The following is a 20,613-nucleotide window of genomic DNA, read 5'->3' as shown; positions in this document are numbered from 1 at the left end:
CTTTAGGAAAAAGCCCATGGGGATGGGGAGTAGATCTATGAAAGAAGAATGACAAAATATTAGTAATTATTAAAGCTGGGTGCTGGTCCACAGAATGCATTGTACTCTCTGGCATTTTGTTTGTTTAAATTTCCATAGAAAGGGGGTAACTAAAGTAAAAGATCTTCCACCTTCTCTCTGTAATTCTATTCCAGAGGGGCCATGCTCAGAAAACATTTAGGAAAAACCTTTATTCATAAGAATATCAATCCCAGCGGCATTATGAGTGCCAACCTGACATCAACCTAAATGTTAAACAAAAGGGCAACGATTTTACGAACTAGATATGTCCCTCGAGAGACTGTTATGTGGCCATTGAACACAGATGCTCATGAAGAGTTGCGACCGTATGCAAAGTGCTTGTGTTGAAATATCAAGTGCAAAAAAGCAGATCCCAGATCCCAGGAAGGAGTATACCAGTCAGCATTTGCCACGCAACAAACCCCTCCAAATTTAGTCACTTAGCCACGTAAGCATTTGTTCTTCCCCTTGTTTTGTGTGTCTAGGTTTCTACAGCTGGGTCTGAATAGGCTAGGACGGCCTCTTTCTCACATCTGGGGACGGGCAGGCTGAGGGGTCTAAGGGGAACTTTTCTGGGAGAGCACATCTCCTTTCCATGGGACCTCTCATCCTCCAAACGTCTGGCCCAGACTTCTTCTCACGGCAGTTTCGTGGGCCCAAGGGCAGCAAGAGAACAAGCCTCAAGGCGTGCGCACTCTGCTTGCCTCGAGTTTGCGAATGTGCTGTTGGCCGAAGCAAGTAAGCGCGACCAAACCCAAAGTCACAGTGGCTTGGAGGGAGCATTAGACGATGGCTTGGATTCGGGGAAGCTGGAGGTCTCTACCCCAAGAATCTACCACAAGTAGGTTCTCATCTATGATTTTTAAAAACTGTGTATTAATAAGGCCAAAAGGAACTATTAAAATACTAACAGTGATCATCTCTGACTGGTATTTTTCTTTCCATTTTAATATTTTGTAGTGTGTTCTACAGTGTTTGTGATAGCATTATTTTTTTATCATTGGAAAACATTAAGTTGGAAGAAAGAAAGGAAAAAAGAAAGAGAGAGAGAGTAGGGGGAAGAATTGAGGGAGGAAATGAAGAAAGAACTCCTGAAACTGACAGCTGGAAGGCTGGTTCCTTTCCGGGACTGGATTTTCCAGAAGAGTGAAGCTGGGACACAATTAGATCTGAATGGTGTGTCTCTCTCTTCCTGCCCACCCCGTCCTGGGCTGTCAGATCTGCAGAGGGCCACGAACAACATCCAGTCCAGCCATACACACACAGTCTCACACACACACTCAGTCACACACACACATCATTCAGTGATTCATCACTGACTGACAACACCCAGTGCTCCTCACCACAAGTGCCCTCCTTGATTAATACCATCCCCATCCAGGCCTGCCCCACCCACCTTCCTCCGTCATCCCTCAGTTTGTTCTCCGTCGTGAAGCGTCTCCTACGGCTTGTTTCCCTCTGTTCTTTCTTCCTTCCCCCTTCCCAAATGTTCATCTGTTTTCCTTCTTACATGCCACATGTGTGTGAGATCATACGGTATTTGTCTTCCTCTGACTGACTTATTTCGCTCAGCATAATACACTCTAGCTCCTTCCCTGTCATTGCAAATGGGAAGATTTCATTCTTTTTGATGGCTGAGTCATATTCCACTCTGTGTGTGTGTGTGCGTGCGTGTGCTTATGTATGTGTATGTATATATATTTATATAACCACATCTTCTTTATCCATTCATCAGTTGATGGACATTTGGGGTCTCTCCATAGTTTGGCTATTGTTGATAATGCTGTTATAAACATTGGGGTGCACGTGTCCCTTCAAATCTACATTTTTGTTTCCTTTGGGGAAATACCTAGTTGTGCAATTGTTGGATTGTAGGGTAGTTTTTAACTTTGTGAGGAGCCTCCACACTGTTCTCCAGAGGGTCCGCACCGGCTTGCATTCCCACCAACCATGCAGGAGGGCTCCTTTTTTTCCGCATCCCTGAAAACACCTGTTGTTTCTTGAGTTGTTAATTTTAGCCATCTTGACAGGTGTGAGGTGGTATCTCATCGTGGTTTTGATTTGTATTTCCCTGATGATGAGTGATGTTGAGCATCTTTTCATGTGTCTGTCAGTCATCTGGATGTCTTTTTTGGAAAAGTAAAGACCAAATATATGTGAGAAAAATATTTTGGTCATCTGTATAACCAAATATGTATTTCTTATAAATCACAATATTGTGGTGATAGTTGCACATCTCTCTGAATATACTAAAAACCACTGAGTAGCATGGCTGAATTATATGCTATATGAATTTTATGTCACTAAAACTGTTCTTAAAAAGAAGAGCTCTGATGGGGCCCCTGGGTGACTCAGTTGGTTGAGTGTCTGCCTTTAGACCTGGCTCAGGCCATGATCCCAGAGTCTGGGGATCAAGCCCCGCATTGAGCTCCCTGCTCAGAGAGGAGTCTGCCTCACCCTCTCCTTATGCCCCTCACCCTGCCACCACTCATGCTCTTTGACATATGTGCTCTCTCTCTCAAATAAATAAATAAAATCTTAAAAAAAAAAAAAAAAGGAGCTATGATGATAAGGGCATTAATACAGTCTGTGACAGCAAATCAAGGAAAACCAGAAAAGGTCCAGATCACTCCAGGTGCAGCTGGTCAAGGGAGGAGTGTCTCCGTGAGGACTTGGAAACCTAATGGGAAGGTCTCAGACTGCATGAAGACGTGATCTGGAACATAGCTGGGAAGCCTGACATTGGGGAACACATGGTCGGGGGCTAACCTGTGAACACCTCGGTTGGGATACAGGAAAGGGTAACAGGAACATTCTTATTTGGGAGCTACTGCTGTGAGCTGGTTTCAGACTTGTTAAATATTTAAAGCTAGCTCTTTGATGCTTGGGTACTTTGGGGAATTCTCTGAGAACGCCTCTCCTCAGTCACTGGGTATAGGGCAAATGCACATCTTCTCTAAAATTCTCTCCAAAAAAATTCTCTCCTTCAATCTAATTGCCAACATTGGGGCAATGAGTTAGGACTAAAGTAACTAGTATTCTAAAACCTTACACATTTTGTCTTTGGTCTAGTCCAGCATGATTCTGCCTTAGAACCACAGACATTTTGGATTAAATAGTCTTAGTTGTGAGAGATTTCCTGTGCACCGTAGGATATTCAGCGCTTTACATACCAGCTAGATGGTTAACATTAACACCTTCCACTTCCCCAGTTGACAACAAAAACATAGCTAGACATTTCTCATCACTAAATGTCCCTCGAGATGATGGTGACAAAATTGCCCCAGGTTAAGAATCGCTGACCCTTGCTACTCGATGTACGGACCAGCAGCATGCACATCTGGGAACTTGTTAGAAAGGCCAGTTGTCAAGCCTCACTCTAGACCTGCAGGATCAGAATTTGTATTTTAACAAGATGTGATTTGTGTGTTCATCTACAAGAGAAACCTGGTTCAGCACACCCCGGAACACAGCTTCTAATGTATTTTGGTGACTTAGGTGAAATCGACATTTTTAACATAAAAAGAAAAAAATACCAAGACTATGGCCTAGCCGTATTGGCACCGTGTTCTTTTGCACTGGCCCTTAACTTGCTGCTTGTCTTAGAATCTCCATGACTTTTCTCAAACTACGTGGGTTTAGGCCCAAGATTTTCTGATTCAATGGGTTCAAAATGCGAATTTTGAAATGTCTCTCCAGGTGTTGTGTTCCCAGTTAAGATCTTCTAATCTAAGAGTACTGGGTACTTGGCTGCATCACACCAAATCAGTTATTCAAACAGCAAAACTTCTCAAGATAAAGTAATTGGATGAGCAGCGAGCCCTCGCTGTATTTCAGAAGCAAGGGGGAAGTGGGGTCATATTTGGATTCTGGAAACGGATTTTTGTTCTCCTATGTCTCCAAACCTGGAGGAGTGTGATCCCTGGAAGTGCTCAGTTGCTGAATTCGTCTCTCTTGCCTAAAGGATCCAGGGAGCTGCTCTTCCTGTCATCACACGCTGCACTGCACACACCCCTGCGGAAACTCTGGCCACCACGCTCAGGCATAGTTTTCCTTCCAAGAATACCAGGCTTGCTTAACTTCCCCTGTCCTCAGACAAGAATGGCTGGAAAAAGTGACAGGGCAGGGTTTCTTGGAAAGCAATCTGGCCTGCATCAGCACTAATGATGAAAATGTGTCCTCATGTGGCTATTCCCCAACAGACAGCACATTCCTAAGGTATTGTAACTCATCAGTTCAGAGATCCTGGAGTCCCTGTCCTCAGTTCTTGAGGTCTGGATCTCTTTCTCCTGGAGAACCAGACGCAGACACCTTGACTAGAATGTCCTATAAAAATCCCATTAGTGTATCTCTCTCTCTCTCTCTCTCTCACTGGACATAGATATCATCATCTAGATATAGACAGATAGTTGAAGAGTTGTTTCTTTTACAAAGTTACATAACCTTGAATTAGATAGTTTAGAATGCACTAAAACTTTTACAATCCTGTTAAAGTTTCGTGGCCAGAACCTTCCTGGAGTTGTTAGGGTAACAAAGGAAATGCCAAGAACAGGCTGCCTTGGAGAATCTTGGGAAACTTGACTGGCTTCATTATGCTTCTCAGGGCCATGGAAGCAAGCCATAGAACATTTCAGGCCCTGGAAAGCACTTTCCCAAGAGTCTACAGGGTCTTCTATTATGCTGTACAAATTGATCTTTTTTCCCCCTTTGCAAATAAACACACAATTAACCAGTTTCAGTGTGATGACTGACTTGAAGCTAAAGATTCCCCAATTTTAACACATGTAACCAATCCCACTTTTGTCTCAACTGTATTAAGTTTGTGAGACCTTTGTTTTTTATCACCAGTCAGAACCTTTCTTTGTATATTTCCTGTTCCTGTATATTTAAATAATGACATCACTTGCTATACTGATACCAATGATAGCTGATGATGCTGACGTGGGATTGTTGACGGCTACACAACAGCCTCATGAGTTAGCCCGAAATCGTCCCGAGTTGGCTGAGATTGTAAAGTTCGAATTTGGCCTTTGAAAATTGTGTTGGGTCTGTCTGTGCATAGTGCATTAAATGTATAAAAGTGTAGACTGTTCAAGATTTGACTTAAGCAAAGCTGAGAACCACCTGTATATATAGTTCATACCTTTTCCTTACATCACAGTATCCAAAGTTCCTCTCTTTAATGTCCTCAAAATTCAGAACCTTACTCTCTGCCTCATGGTATATAGGCTCATTACTATGACAGGCAAAAGTGAGGCAGATTTTTAGTATATCTTTTGAAGTCCCATCTGGTGCTTCCATCTTATTTTGGGAGACTCTTAACATCTTGACATATAGCACTTGCCAGTTCGACCTAAATTGACCTTAGAATGACCTTATGGGTGACTTAAGGATAAACATGGTAATTAAATTCTAACCAAAGTTTGGCATCCAAACATAGAAACAAGACCAGTGCTTACTTTCAATAAATCCTGCATAAGAAAGGATAAGGGAGACCACTTCTGATTATCTAGCCCAAGCATAGGCAGTAAAATTCCCATAGAGAAACAAAGGAACGAAGATTGTTTGCTAGCTGCTGGCCTCTGTTAGAGAGGCTCTTTCTAAGGGCACCGGAGGGAGTGGAGTGCAGTCCAAACTGTGAGCCTGTTAAAGCCTGGTGCTCAGTCTGGCTCACCGGAAATCTATTTGAGAATATCTATTTTAAGTCTTCCCAACGCCATTAGTTGGACTCTTGGTTGCAAGTGATAGAAACCCAACTCAAACTAGTTTAAGCCTAAAGATGGATTTATTATGAGGAACAATGGACTCTTGGAGCCCATAAGCAACAATGCAGTTGGGCCTCCAGAACTACACAGAGTCAGAGACTCAAATACCACCAGCCTTTCGGTCTTGTCTCTGTACCTGTCAGCCTAGAGCAGGTGCCTTACCCTGAACCAATCAGCTGTGGGCAGGAGAGAGGTCACATAATAATCGGGCAGCCTGAAAGTAGAAAGAAAGGGGAAAGGGCAGAAACAGAAGGTAGACAGTGCCAGCCAGTCATTCCCATGGGTTTCCCCTGAACCAACAACAATCCCACCATTTTGAAGTCTTTTTTTGCAGTCATTAATCTATGTATGAGTCTTGAGAAATATAGCATTTTCTGGATTAGGAAACCCAATATTGGGGTGCCTGGGTGGCCCAATCAGTTAAGCATCCACCTGGTGATCTCAGCTCAGGTCTTGATCTCAGGGTTGTGAGCTCAAGCCCAACTTTATTATTTTTTTTATTTATTTTTAAAAAGATTTTATTTATTTATTTGACACAGAGAGAGATCACAAGTAGGCAGAGAGGCAGGCAGAGAGAGAGAGAGAGGAAGCAGGCTCCCCACTGAGCAGAGAGCCCGATATGGGACTTAATCCCAGGACCCTGAGATCATGACCTGAGCCGAAGGCAGAGGCTTTAGCCCACTGAGCCACCCAGGCGCCTCTCAAGCCCAACTTTAAAAAAAAAAAAAAAAAAAAAAAAAAAGGAAAGAAAACCCCATAGTATGAAGGTTAATCATATACAAGTTGATTTGTAGATTACACATAATTCTTACTAAAATTTCAACATGTTTCTTTATAGATCTTGACAAGCTGATTCTAAATACATATGAAAATGCAAAAAACCAAGAAGAGTCGAGACACTGACAGGGAGCTCTGGTCTGTGCTGGACGATCCACTTCCTATTCACTCAAGGTGTTATTTTTTTTTAAAAGTTAGAAAAACTCACACAACGCTACACACAGTTTCACTCAACGAACGCCCATATAGCGTAAGTAAATGACCTAGAGCAGTTCTCCCTTCGCTGCCAGAGCAAGGAAACCCAATCACCAGATTTAGGTCTGTGTTAGGATAGATGGATTAATTGCCTAAAATGTTTTGGATTTATTCAAGAAACATTCATTGAAAACACATTATGGTGTCACCCTATTTAACGGAAAATTAATTCTCTACTCCCAATGCTTCTAACACCTAGTGTGTGGGTTTTCCACAACAAACAATTCTCTAATTCTCTGCAGACAGCAGTTGGGTGTCCTGCAATTCAAATCAAACCTGAAACTAACTGCCTGATGTTAGTGCGAACCCCCAGATTAAGGGCTCAGTCCCAAAAGCCTGCCCCCCATTTCAGACACCACTTGCAAGTCTGAGCTTCCTGTACTTGGGATCAACCGGCTAGAGATCAGGGGTTCCCACAAACCCTGCTCAAGATCAGTAATTTACTAGGATGGCGCCCCGAACTCAAGAAAACATTTTACTCACAGAAGATGTTATAAAGTATACAGATTGAACAGCTGGATGAGGACATACACTGTGTGAGTTCTGGAAGGGTCCCAAGTTTCTGTCCCTAAGAAGTTTGGGACATACCACCATTCTGGCACAAGGATGTATTCACCAATTTGTAAACTCTCAAAACCCCTTTGTTTTGGGTTCTGTGGAGATTCTAATATGATTGATTAACTCCTGGGCATTGGTGATTAATTCAATCTTCACTGCTGTCCCCTCCCCAGAGGTTGGGGATATGACCTTCTGATGACATGGTTGGTTCCTCAGGAAACCAACCCCCCAATCTGAAGTTACCTAGGGACTCGTTAATATAAATTCAAGCATGGTTGAAAGGAGCTTATTATGAATAACAAAAGATGTTCCTCTCATCCTTCACATTCAGGAAATGATAAGGTTTTAGGAGCTCTGTGCCAGGTTCCCAGGATGAAGACCAAATATGTATTTCTTATTACAGCACCATATCACTGGTGAGTGAAGCAGCAATGATCAGCATCCTGGTGTTTCAGCATCTCTGTATACTGCTGTGTTTTCATATGATGAAGGATTTACACTGTTAAAAATACAACAGGCTGTTGAAGTCATTTAGGTTGCAGCTGACTTCTTTGAGGAATTAAAAACAATCATTCTCAAGGTACCTGGGTGGCTCAGTCAGTTAAACATCTCCCTTCAGCTCTGGTCATGATCCTAGGGTCCTGGGATCAAGCCCTGAGTGGTTCTCCCTGCTCAGCAGGGAGTCTGCTACTCCATCTCCCTCTGCCTCTCCCCCTGCTTGTGCTCTCTCAAATAATAAAATCTTTTAAAAAAATAAATAAAAACAACTGTTCTCATCTTTATAAGAATAGAAATGCATGTCTAGAAGCAATTCAAATTCTATCTATTCTTTTTACCAATCTCTAAACGCCTGCCATCTATCTCAAGGGCTTGTAGGTTAAAAAAAAAAAAAAAAAGTTTGTAGGTATTGTAAAAATTCTGACTTTAGGAGACTAAAGCCCTCCTTAGAGGGACTTGCATTCTTTCTTTGTGTCTTTGCATTGTAAATGTTCTACCTGGTTTTCTCTAGGAACTGAAGGCCGTGTCTTTGAAAAGCAACTGTTAGGTGGTGCCTAGGCAGCTCAGTGGGTTAAGCCTCTGCCTTCGGCTCAGATTATGATCTCAGGGTTCTGGGATCGAGCCCCACATTGGGCTCTCTGCTCAGCGGGGTGCCTGCTTCCTCCTCTCTCTCTGCCTGCCTCTCTGCCTCCTTGTGATCTCTTTATCTCTGTCAAATAAATAAAGAAAGAAAGAAAAGGAAAGAAAATGTTAGGGAGGTAGTTCTTTTTTTTTTTTTTTTCTTTTTTTTTTAGAGAAATCACAAGTAGACAGAGAGGCAGCCAGAGAGAGAGAGAGAAGGAAGCAGGCTCCCTGCTGAGCAGAGAGCCCGATGCGGGACTCGATCCCAAGACCCTGAGATCATGACCTGAGCCAAAGACAGCGGCTTAATCCACTGAGCCACCCAGGCACCCCTAGGGAGGTAGTTCTTATCAGAAGGAAAAAGACAAGGAAAGGATATTTGGAAACTTGGCATATTAAAAATACTAAGTAGGGACGCCTGGGTGGCTCAGTGGGTTAAGCCGCTGCCTTCGGCTCAGGTCATGATCTCGGGGTCCTGGGATCGAGTCCCGCGTTGGGCTCTCTGCTCAGCGGGGAGTCTGCTTCTCTCTCTCTCTCTCTCTCTCTCTCTGCCTGCCTTTCTGTCTACTTGTGATCTCTCTGTCCAATAAATAAATAAATAAATCTTTAAAAAAAATAAATAAAAATACTAAGTATCTTCTCCACAAATATTAGTAAATTATCTAAGCCATCTGAGCAGGTAACATTATTTCATTGGCCAGAAACATAATTTGGGTGTGTTTTTTTAGTGGTTTTTTTTTTTTTTTTTAATTTCAGCACTTCCGTACATCACTTGGTGCTCATCATGACAAATGCCCTCCTTAATCCTCATCACTTATTTAACCCACGCACCCGCATGCCCCTCTGGTAACCATCAGTTTGTTCTATGCAGTCAGGAGTCTGTTATTTGGTTTCCCTCTCTCTCTCTTTTTACCTTTACTCACTTGTCTTCTTCCTTCCTTCCTTCCTTTCTTTCTTCCTTCCTTCCTTTCTTTCTTCCTTTCTTTCAAAAGTGTGCTTGAGTGCGGGAGAGGGGGAGAGGGAGAGAAACCCAAGCAGGCTCCACACCCAGTGCAGAGCCCAATGCAGAGCTCGATCTCACCACCCTGGGATCATGACATGAGCTGAAATCAGGAGTTAGATGCTTAACCAACTGAGCCTCCCAGATGCCTCAGTTTGTATTTTTTTTCCCTTAAATTCCACATATAAGTAAAATTATATGGTATTTGTCTTTTCTGATTGACTTATTTCACTTAGCATAATACTCTATTTCCATCCATGTTATGCAAATGGCAGGGTTTCATTCTTTTTATGACTGAATAATATTCCATTTCACACACACACACACATACACACACACACACACACACACACACCCCTGCTTTATCCATTCATCAGTTGGTGGACACGAGCTATTTCCATAACTTGGCTATTGTAGATAATGCTGCTATAAACATCGGGGTGCATTAGTACTTTTGTATTCTTTGGGTAAATACCTAGTAGTGCAATTCCCAAATTGTAGGGCAGTTCAATTTTTAAATATTTAAAATATTTTTTATCTTTTTGAGAAAACTTCATACTGTTTTCCAGAGTGGCTGCCTGAGTTTGCATTCCCACCAACAGTGCAAGAATGTTTCTCTTTCTCCTCACCCTTGCCAATACCTGTTGCAGAAACATAATTTGGATACATCCGTTCTTTTATAAACTATATAAACTAGTGAGCTTTGCATTACCATCCCATTTCTTGACTGAAACTTTTTTCTTTTTTTTTTTTTTTTGACTGAAACTTTTTAAAACAAGAGTGATAGGATTTCTGTGGATGTCTGTATATTTATGTATGTCTATGTATGTATGTTTATAGATGTGTAATACATTTCCAGATGATGAGCTCTATTTAATTGGCTTAAAAATGCACAAGCATCATATAAATTAAGTATACTCTGAGAAATATAAATCTAACCCAAATATTTTTCAAATTCATGTGATCTAAGATAAATCTTCAAATAAAAACTGGTTTAATTTGTTGGTTTAATTATAATAGGTATGTTCTTTGCGTTTTTGGCATTGAATATAACACATTTATTTTGCCCAAGTTTACTAAGAGAAAAATAAGCTCATGTTATCCCTGTTAAAAGAATTTGTCAGCAAGAAAAATAGCTTAGGATGATGGTTAACTTTGTCTGGTGTCTCATGAAACCCCCATGGATAGTCTAAACATAATTGTGGGAGCAAGGGATTTAGATAGATGTAAATGGGATGAGAGTTTTTAAGTGAACTTTTCAGCAGGAGTTATGTTTTATGGTATGTCTACTTAAATAGTTTCCCCAAATCTTTTTGGTAACTTGAAACTTTAGAGTTTTGCTAAGTTACTTTAAATGATGGAGAGTCACTGAATATCTAGGACATTTCCAAATAAGATAAAATAATAAAATGTTAATTACTGATCATACGTTTACATACTTTTGGCTTCCTTTTATAGAGGAACTGAAGATATTTGGGTCTATTAATAAACATGTTTGTGCCACATTGGAAAATCTACTATGAACAAGAATATGCTTCTAAAAAGTATGAAATGTATTTATAAATTTGCTAGTAATGGACAATCATTTAATTCTTAATTTTCACTTGAAATTAAGGTTTTTATGGGTTTAATTAAACTAGAAGAAATAGTTAAAGAAGCATCTCTATATACAAGGAAAATAGAATGTGTGTTTTCACCAAGGAAAGTATGAGGAATGGAGATGCATTTTTATTGATGGAAAAGAAAGCAATTTTGTCCTGAAGTAAAGCTAATTGTTTCAGAATGGAAAGAGAACAAAGGACATAGAAAGTTGTCCATGAAAGATCATGACCTGAGCTGAAGGCAGATGCGTAACGACTGAGCCACCCAGGCGCCTCTTAATTAAATTTTTAAAATTTAATTAATTTTAATATTGAAAGTACACTGGTACAAAATTAGAATTTGGTTTTCTCTATATTAAGAAGGAAACATTTTTCTTAAATTACTGATTTTCTCTTAATCTTTTAATAAGAAAGAAATTTAAACAAAGTTTTTGGGTTTTGTTTGTTTTTTTTACCTTTTAAGAAATTTGCCTAGAAAGCAAAAATTTTATGTTTTGTCAAAATAATTTCTTGTGCTTCATGTTATCTTTATCATCATGTCTTTGATTACTTAAGTAAACCTAGTCTTCCCAATATTGAAAGGGCTAAGTTTTGCTCAGAACTATGTAACCTTCTGTATTTGCCTTTGAAATTTTTTGTCACTTAGGCTAAATGCATAATTAGTATTGTTTCAGAATGCTCTGTGAGCCTTTTTAGTAAGGTGCCCAAAGCCTTTTGACATTTTTTTTAAAAGATTTTTATTTATTTATTTGACAGAGAGAGATCACAAGCAGGCAGAGAGGCAGGCAGAGAGAGAGAGGAAGGGAAGCAGGCTCCCCGCCGAGCAGAGAGCCTGATGTGGGACTCGATCCCAGGACCCTGAGATCATGACCTGAGCCGAAGGCAGCGGCTTAATCCACTGAGCCACCCAGGCGCCCCCCTTTTGACATTTTTTAAATAACTTCCCCAAATCAAATTCTGAATAGTTTTTTTTCAACCTCCACCTAAATTTGGGATTTTGCAGTGGATCCCAGGAACATCTTAAAAGATTTGTTCTCTTGCCATATGAAAAGAGAGATATTAAAATAATTAAGCTTATTTGATATATTAAATTACATGGGAAGCATCTTCAAGTTAGAAGTAATGCTTCTGTTAATATAAGCGTTCCAGAAATTGTATGAAGTTTCTAGAAATCTTATATGTCCTTGTGTAATGTTATTAGTCATAATTCTAGTTATCTTAAAATGTTGCATGTCACAGAAATAACCAGATTTTTCTGATCGGTAGTGAACTCCCCTCAGCTCTTTAGCAACAGGTATTTTTAAATCTTTTGTCATTTACAATTATTGTTTTACTCCGATGCTTTTGTAAAAGTGAGTCATGGAAATGACTGAACTGAGAACAATGGATAACAGCGGTGCCAGATTACAATTTCTCAAAGGAAGAAGTCTCCAAATGACGTCTGGTCCTGTGCGAATGCTGGAGACCTCAAAATCAAATTGACTAGGAAAACTAGCAGCTAACATTGAGGTAGACTGCTTCTTTCCCAGACATGAGGTCAAGAACATTTCTTTCCATGTCTCTTTTCCCATCTGCTCATCCTTTTTCTAATTCTTTCACCATGAAGGTCCATGAATCTTTTGTTCAACTTTTGCCTTGCTCTGGCCTGGAAAGGAAATACCATTGTTTATATATTTCAGGCATTGCAAAGGGAGGTGATCCAGCTTCAAATGTCTGTTGGATTTGCCATGGTTCTGATGATTCTGTGGTTCTGCCACCCCAGACTTCTCCCTGATTTCCAGTGCCTTAGTTTCTCTATAACAAACTCAGCTTCCTCTTCATTATATCAGGTTTCCTAACCCTGGGGGTCTGTTTCCCTGTCTCTGGTTCATAACCCCCAAACTTTAGAACCTGTGTCCAGGCTCTTACAAAAAAAAGGACACAAGGCAAAAGTAAACAAAATAAAACAGCTTGTGTGGGGGGTGCCTGGGTGGCTCAGTGGGTTAAGCCGCTGCCTTCGGCTCAGGTCATGATCTCAGGGTCCTAGGATCAAGTCCCACATCGGGCTCTCTGCTCAGCAGGGAGCCTGTTTCTCTCTCTCTCTCTCTCTCTCTGCCTGCCTCTCCATCTACTTGTGATTTCTCTCTGTCAAATAAATAAATAAAATCTTAAAAAAAAAAAAAAACAGCTTGTGTGGTCTACAGATCTACTTGCCTCCATGACAGGCACTTTCTTGTCCTGACCACAGACCGAGGGATTACCAAGAGGCATTCAGGACTTAAAGTCACTTCCTTTTTTTTTTTTTTTTTAAAGATTTATTTATTTATTTGACAGAGATCACAAGCAGGCAGAGAGCCAGGCAGAGAGAGAGGAGGAAGCAGGCTCCGCTGAGCAGAGAGCCCGATTCGGGGCTCGATCCCAGGACGCCGGGATCACGACCCCAGCCGAAGGCAGAGGCTTTAACCCATCGAGCCACCCAGGCACCCTAAAGTTACTTCCTTTAAAGTCACTTCCTTATTCCCCTAGTTGGTAGTAACCACAAACGATTATGATCAAGAACCTCCCACTTGACAATGTTGCCTCTAAAGCATAGCTGCCCCACAAAATTCCCTCAATTCTTTGGCCAAAGTTGTTTTTGACTACCTTATTTAGCCGAGCAAGATGTCTCAGCTCTGGCCAACACCAGGACTAACACTTTTGGGGAAGTGGAAACACAACATCATTGAATAATCCACATAGCTTAACAAAAGTGACTCCTTCAACATCTTTCTTTGACTTACTTGATTTTGATTTGGGCCTTGGGGACCACGGCTCTGAAGTGCACTTCAGATACTGAGAACTATTCTGTTTGTAATAATCATAACTGCCTCCTGGACTTACTGTATTCTCTCAAAAACTCTAAATGCATGTTCACAGCTGGTAACCACCAAGCAAATGATCTAAGGCTACAGCATCAGAAAGGGAACAAAGAGAATGACTGACTTAAAGAATGTGAACCAGATGCTGTGACCAATGAATACCACACAGAGGATAAGTAGCTTCAGAGTGGTAGCTGGGAATAGTGCTAATGCCTTAAATTTTTATCACTTCTCTCAGGCTGAGGGTCTGGTCAGAGGGGGGAATTGTTAAAAACAAAACAACATGCCCCAAATGGGATCACTTATTTTAAACCTCACATTACCAAACCGAGACATAATTTCAGTTTTGATTCTTCCAGAAATGGAACATATTAAATCAGTGAGAAATCCCCTGGTCAGTGTTAGTGAGATAATTTGTGTGAGAGTCCCCTGCCATCTCCTAAAGGGAAGTGACCTTGCCATAGCCACTCCGCGTTTTGCTTGTCTAACCTCCTCGCTTCTATCCCCTTCGGTCTCTAAGGCTTTCATTTTGACTCTGTGTCTGTTGGTCGACTCATGAATCATTGTATAAAGCCAATGAGATCTTTACAATGCACTCAGCTGGATTTTGTCTGTTTTTTTGAAGATTTTATTTATTTGTCAGAGAGAGAGGGAGAAGAAGACAGACAGACAGACAGCACAAGCAGCGGGAACCGAAGGAAAAGGAAGAAGCAGGCTCCCTGCTGAGCAAGGAGTGCAATGTCAGACTCCATCCCAGTCCCCTGGGATCATGACCTGAGCTGAAGGCAGACGCTTGACTAACTGAGCCACCCAGGCAACCTGGATTTTGTTTTTTTAACAACAGAAAAGCATTTGGGTTTATCTCCTTACCTTCTCCCAAGTAGTGAAGGGTCAGAAGGAGTTTTTCAGCAGCTGGAAACATTTGCACAAAAAATTAGAGAAAAATTATCTCATAACACCAGACACTGTTTATATTTTTATAATATTTCTTTATTTTTAAGTTTCCGTTTCACCCAGCGCTTCAGAAGTAGAATCCTTAATCCACATCACTTATTTCACCCATCCCCACCCCCTCCCCTCTGGTAACCATCAGTTTGTTCTCTGTAGTTAAGAGCCTGTTTCTTGGTGAGCCTCCCTCTCTCTCTCTCTCTCTCTTTTCTTTTTTCTTTGTTCATTTGTTTTGTTTCTTAAGTTCCACATATAAGTGAACTCATGTGGTATTTGTCTTTCTCTGACTGACTTATTTCTCTTAACGTAAAACTCTGTAGCTCCATCTATGTCATTGCAAATAGCGAAATTTCGCCTTTTTTATAAAGATTTTATTTATTTATTTGACAGAGACACAGCGAGAGAGGGAACGCAAGTGGGGGGAGAGAGAGGAGGAAGCAGGCTCCCCACTGAGCAAGGAGCCCGATGCGGGGCTCAATCTCAGAACCCCGGGATCATGACCTGAGCCAAAGGCAGACGCTTAACGACTGAGCCACCCAGGTGCCCCAAGATTTCACTATTTTGTGGTTGAATAATATCCATTGAATTTATATACCATGTCTTCTTTATTCACCAACTGATGGATACACGACTCCTTCCGTATCTTAGCTGTTGTAAATAATGCTGCTGGAGGGACGCCGGGGTGGCTCAGTCGGCTGAGCAAGTGCCTTCCACTCTGGTCCTGGTCCCAGAGTCCCCGCATTGAGTGTGGCCTCAGGCTCCCTGCTCAGCGGGGAGTCTGCTTCTCCCCGGCCCCTCCCCTCTCTGTGCCTACGCATTCTCTGTCTCTGTGTGTGTCTCTCTCTCATTCTCTCTCTTTCTCAAATAAATAAATACATAAATAAATAAATAATAATGCTGGGCGCCTGGGTGGCTCAGTCTGTTAAGCGTCTGCCTTTGGCTCAGGTCATGATCTGAGGGTCTTTGGATCAAGTCCGGCTTGGGGCTCCCTGCTCAGCGGAGTGTCTGCTTCTCCCTCTGCCCACTGCTCACCCTGCTTGTGCTCTGTCTCTCTCTGACAAATAAATAAACAAAACCTTTAAAATAAATAAATAATTTTTAAAAATTAAAAAAATAATGCTGCTATAAGCATGTATCCCTTTGAATGAGTGTTTTTGTATTCTTTGGGCAAATTCCCAGTAGTATGATTGCTGGGTCGTAGGATTGCTCTATTTTCAACTTTTTGAGGAAACTCCATGCTGTTTTCCAGAGTGGCTGCACCAGCTTGTATTCCCACCAACAGTGTAGGAGGTTCCCCTTTCTCCACATCCTTGCCAACACCTGTTGTTTTTTGTGTTGTTGATTTTAGTCGTTCTGACAGGTGTGAGGTGGCAGCTCATTGTAGTTTTGATTTGCATTTCCCTGATGCCGAGTGACGATGAGCATCTTTTCATGTGTCTGTTGGCCATCTGGATGTCTTCTTTGCAGAAATGTCTGTCCATGACTTTTACCCATTTTCTTAAAAGATTTTATTTATTTACTTGACAGAGAGAGATCACAAGTAGGCAGAGAGGCAGGCAGAGAGAGAGAGGGAAGCAGGCTCCCTGCTGAGCAGAGGGCCCCATGTGGGGCTCGATCCCAGGACCCTGAGATCATGACCTGAGCCGAAGGCAGCGGCTTAACCCACTGAGCCACCCAGGCGCCCCCTTACCCATTTTTTAATCAGATTATTTGGTTTAGGAGAATTGAGTTGTATGAATTCCTTATAGGTTTTGGATAGTAACCTTTATTGACTATGTCATTTGCAAATATCTTCTCCTATTCCACATGGTGCCTTTTAGTTTTATTGATCGTGTCCCTCACTGTACAGGAGCTTTTAATTTTGGTCCAGTCCCAGTGGTTCATGTTCCCCTTGCCTTGGAGACCTGTCTAGACCCGTCTAGACGTGCTGCTATGGCTGATGTCAAAAATTATTGCATGGGGCTCCTGGGTGGCTCAGTGGGTTAAAGCCTCTGCTTTTGGCTCAGGTCATGATCTCAGGGTCCTGGGATCGAGCCCCGCATCGGGCTCTCTGCTCAGCAATGAGCCTGCTAACTCCTCTCTCTCTGCCTCTCTGCCTACTTGTGGTCTCTGTCTGTCAAATACATAAATAAATAAATAAAAATCTTTAAAAAAAATTATTGCGTGTGCTCTTTTATAGGATTTCTATGGTTTTAAGGCTTACATTTAGGTCTTTAATCTGTTTTGAATTTATGTTTGTGTATGTTGTAAGAAAGCCTATAGTTTCATTCCTTTTCATGTTGCCGTCTGGTCTTCCCAGCACCATTTGTTGGTGAGACATTCTTTTTATCATCACATATTCTTTGCTGCTTTGTGGAAGATTAATTGACCATAAAATTGTGGGTTTATTTCTGGATTTTCCATTCTGTTCTCTTGATCTGCGTGTCTATTTTTATGCCAGTACCATACTCCTTCGATTACTACAGCTTTGTAATATAAGTTCAAGTCCGGAATTGCGATGCCTCCAGCTTTGTTTTTCATTTTCAAGATTGCTTCGGCTATTCTGGGTCTTTTGTGGTCTTATGCAAATTTTAGGACTGTTTGTTCTAGTTCTGTGAAAAACACTGTTGGTATTTTGGGAGGGATTGTATTAAATGTGTAGATTGCTTTGGAGAGTATCACCATTTTAACAAAATTTGTTCTTCCATCCATGAGCAAGGAATGTATTTCCATTTCTTTGCAGACACTCTCTGCATTTTAAAATTGCTTTGATTTAGAAAATCAGATAATGGTATTTCATGATCAATATTTCATGATTAAACTACTATTTTGACTATTGTGCCCAGGTGGTTACTTTTAAATGAAACTTAGTTCTCATTAAATGAATTCGTTAACAAGTTATGGAATCATAATCTATAATTCATGTTGATATTTTGTTTGATGTTTTAGGATATTATAAACTTTTGTATTTTGAAATGTATTTCAATATGTAGTTTGATTTTTTAAAAAGGATATTTGAATTCCTAAGAGTTTATAAAACCTTGGTGTATTAGAGTTCAGCCTATTTATGTATTTTTTCCCTTTATTCAGTGTTTCATTTCATAAGGGACTGGCTTATGCAATTGTGGGAAGGTCCCGAGCAGGCTGGAGCTCCACAGGCGTGAGCGGAAGCTTGTTCCCAGACAGGAATGAAGAGGATCCAGAGGGCGCAGACGGCCGCGTGGGTCCCTGGGGAGACCGTGTGCGCACTCCCCAATGGCCGCTGCCTTCCTTCCGTGCTCTGACTTTGTGCAAGAATATTGCCAGGAGCCCACACTCGTTAGGGTCACCCCGAAAAGGGAATTCCGGGGTCTGTAGTTAAGCCTCGCTGAGCTGCTTGTGTAGCACCAGCCGTGGCGGATGGTGTGGGACACCATCTCCGCGCTCACACCGTGTTCTCTACACCATTGCAGCTTCTGACCCTGAGCTTCCTGCATGTGCCTCCAGCCTTGTGTATTCTGCGTTTGTGTTTTGGACATTGTGTGCACGTAAATATTTTACCAGAGTGTAAATAAGGCTCGGGCTGGATGCCTCCTTCACTGCTGAGTCTCCTGTGCTCCACAGGGCCTGGCAGGCCGGGGGCACTCAATTAACAGGTGTCGAGTGCATGAGTACAAAACACACGCACATTTCTGTACAAGCGTGTGTGTACAACGTGTAAATCTCTGTGCGTAGATGTTTTTGTGTGTGTGCACATGTGTGTGTATGTGTGCATGTCGGTATCTGTGTGTGGGAAGAAAAATATCTGGGTAGGCCCAAAAGAGCCATTAGGGACTATTTTATTTTATTTTTAAAGATTTACTTGTTTATTTGAGAGTAAGAGAGAAAGACAGCGAGAGATGAGGAGGGAGATGGACAAGCAGACACCAGGCCGAGCCCTGGGGCCCCACGCAGGCCCAGTCTCACAATCTCCACCTCGAGACCAAGACTGAGCTGAAACCAAGAGCGGGGCGCTCAGCCAACAAGCCACCTATGCACTATTGCAATGAATTCTAGCCATGAGTGTAGGATTCATTCAGAGAAACATTTCGAAAATTACCATTTGTGCAGAATGGAAGAAAGTACATGGATACCTTCTGTAGTGGGTTGAATGGTGGCCCCCCAAAAGGTATGTGCTCACCCCCAAAACCTGTGAAGGTAACCTTACCTGGAAAAAAGGCTTTTGTAGATGTAGTCAGGATAAGGACCTACTGTGAGATCATCCTGGATTATCTGCGTGTCTGCGGGATCCTGCCTGAAATCCAGTGACAAGATTTCTGTGAGAGGAGAAGGGGCCATGTGACCACAGTGCCAGAAATTGGAAGGTACAGCCCAGGAAGGCACGGAATGCCGCAGCCACCAGGAGCTGGACAGGGTGGGGACGGACCCCCCTAGAGAACCTGCACGTCCCCCCGACACCTTGATTTCAGACTTCTGCCCTCCAGAACTCTGAGAGAGTAGATTTGTGCTGCGTTAAGCCACTCGGTTTGCGGTAACGTGTTAGGACAGTGACAGGAAATGACTGTATGACATGTTGGGCATGGAGGAACTTGTGCCCAATTTGTCCAGGGCTGTGTGTGCCCTTGGCGGTGCACCCCCACATTCCACCTTGACCGCCAGCCCCGGGGGAGGACAACAGCACCGCGAATGTTTCAAGAGGGGAGCCGGCAGGCGGTGGATCTAGAGGGAGCCTGGCTGAGAGGGCCAGGCGGGTCCAGACATCTGCAACCCTTCGGATTCACTGGGCCCCTGAAAGTTTTCTGGAAATAATGGTTTTGGGGGCATTTGGAAACCACTGGAGGTCACCCGGGAACAGGGTGGGAAAAGATGGTTTTCCTGCTTCCAGCAAACTGGTGCCTTTCCTGAGCGTGGTTGGAGTGAAGGGCCAGCACCCCTCCTCCCTCACTGCCCAGGGCACTGCGGGGGTGCGGGGGGCTGGGGACCCTGGCACTCCTGCCTCAGTGTGCTGCCGCTCAGCTCCCAGTGTGGTGCTCGGGCCGCGTCCACGGCTCTGCTTCTCTTCCTGTCCTGGTTGCTTTTCCTTCTCTGTCCGACCTGGCGCAGGATCTCCAGCGCCTCGGCCCCTGGGTGGCAGCCAGCTCCACTTTCCTTGAATGACTGGCGAGAGCAGCAGGGCCAGGCGGGAGTCATCATCAGACAGGGAACAGGCCAGTTCCACCGTCCCTGAAGTTCTGAGTCGTTTCCACCGGGTACTTGTACGTGACCGCGGGAGACCCGTGGACTCACAGTGGAGAACCTGCTTAACTAGAAGTGGCATCACGCATGAGTGACGTGACCTGTGTGCCTCCTGCTGTGACGGCAGCTCCCTTCTGGGGTGCTCCTGCCCCCCAACAGCAGACAGACTCAAGGTGAAGACTATTTTATAAATACACACGTGGAATGCCTCCAAGACAGAGCAAGAGTGAGGAAAGAGGCAGAAGTGAGGCAACCAAATGCAGCACCCGGGTGGGTGGAAAAACTCGCCGTGTGTGTAGCCGGGGCACGAGGGCGGGTTCGACCTCTCCGGGCTGACAGCATCTAAGTACATGGAGAGGAACAGCCGTGAAACCAGAAGGGGTTTCATTTCAGTGACACCCACACCGGGAGGACAGAAGACTAACATCTCAAGGCTGTCTCCAGGGGCTTCTGGGGGGCTCAGTCATTAAGCGTCTGCCTTCAGCTCAGGTCATGATCTC

The 20,613-nt window shown here is 42.8% G+C and overlaps 1 protein-coding gene across 1 annotated transcript in view; it reads left to right on the top strand.

Moving 5' to 3' along the window:
- CRCP (CGRP receptor component) overlaps positions 1-18,270 on the top strand; it is a 93,163-nt gene extending 74,893 nt beyond the window's left edge. The window contains exon 6 of the mRNA XM_059155260.1: positions 17,990-18,270. Within this exon, the coding sequence (XP_059011243.1) occupies positions 17,990-18,260 (271 nt within the window). The 3' untranslated portion in view covers positions 18,261-18,270. The remainder of the gene's footprint in view (positions 1-17,989) is intronic.
- Positions 18,271-20,613: the final 2,343 nt, after the last annotated feature.

This window comes from Mustela lutreola, chromosome 17 (genome assembly GCF_030435805.1).
Source record: "Mustela lutreola isolate mMusLut2 chromosome 17, mMusLut2.pri, whole genome shotgun sequence".
NCBI classification, from domain to species: domain Eukaryota; kingdom Metazoa; phylum Chordata; class Mammalia; order Carnivora; family Mustelidae; genus Mustela; species Mustela lutreola.
The sequence above is the reverse complement of the archived record's forward strand: the minus strand, read 5'-3'. Positions and strand labels throughout refer to the sequence as shown.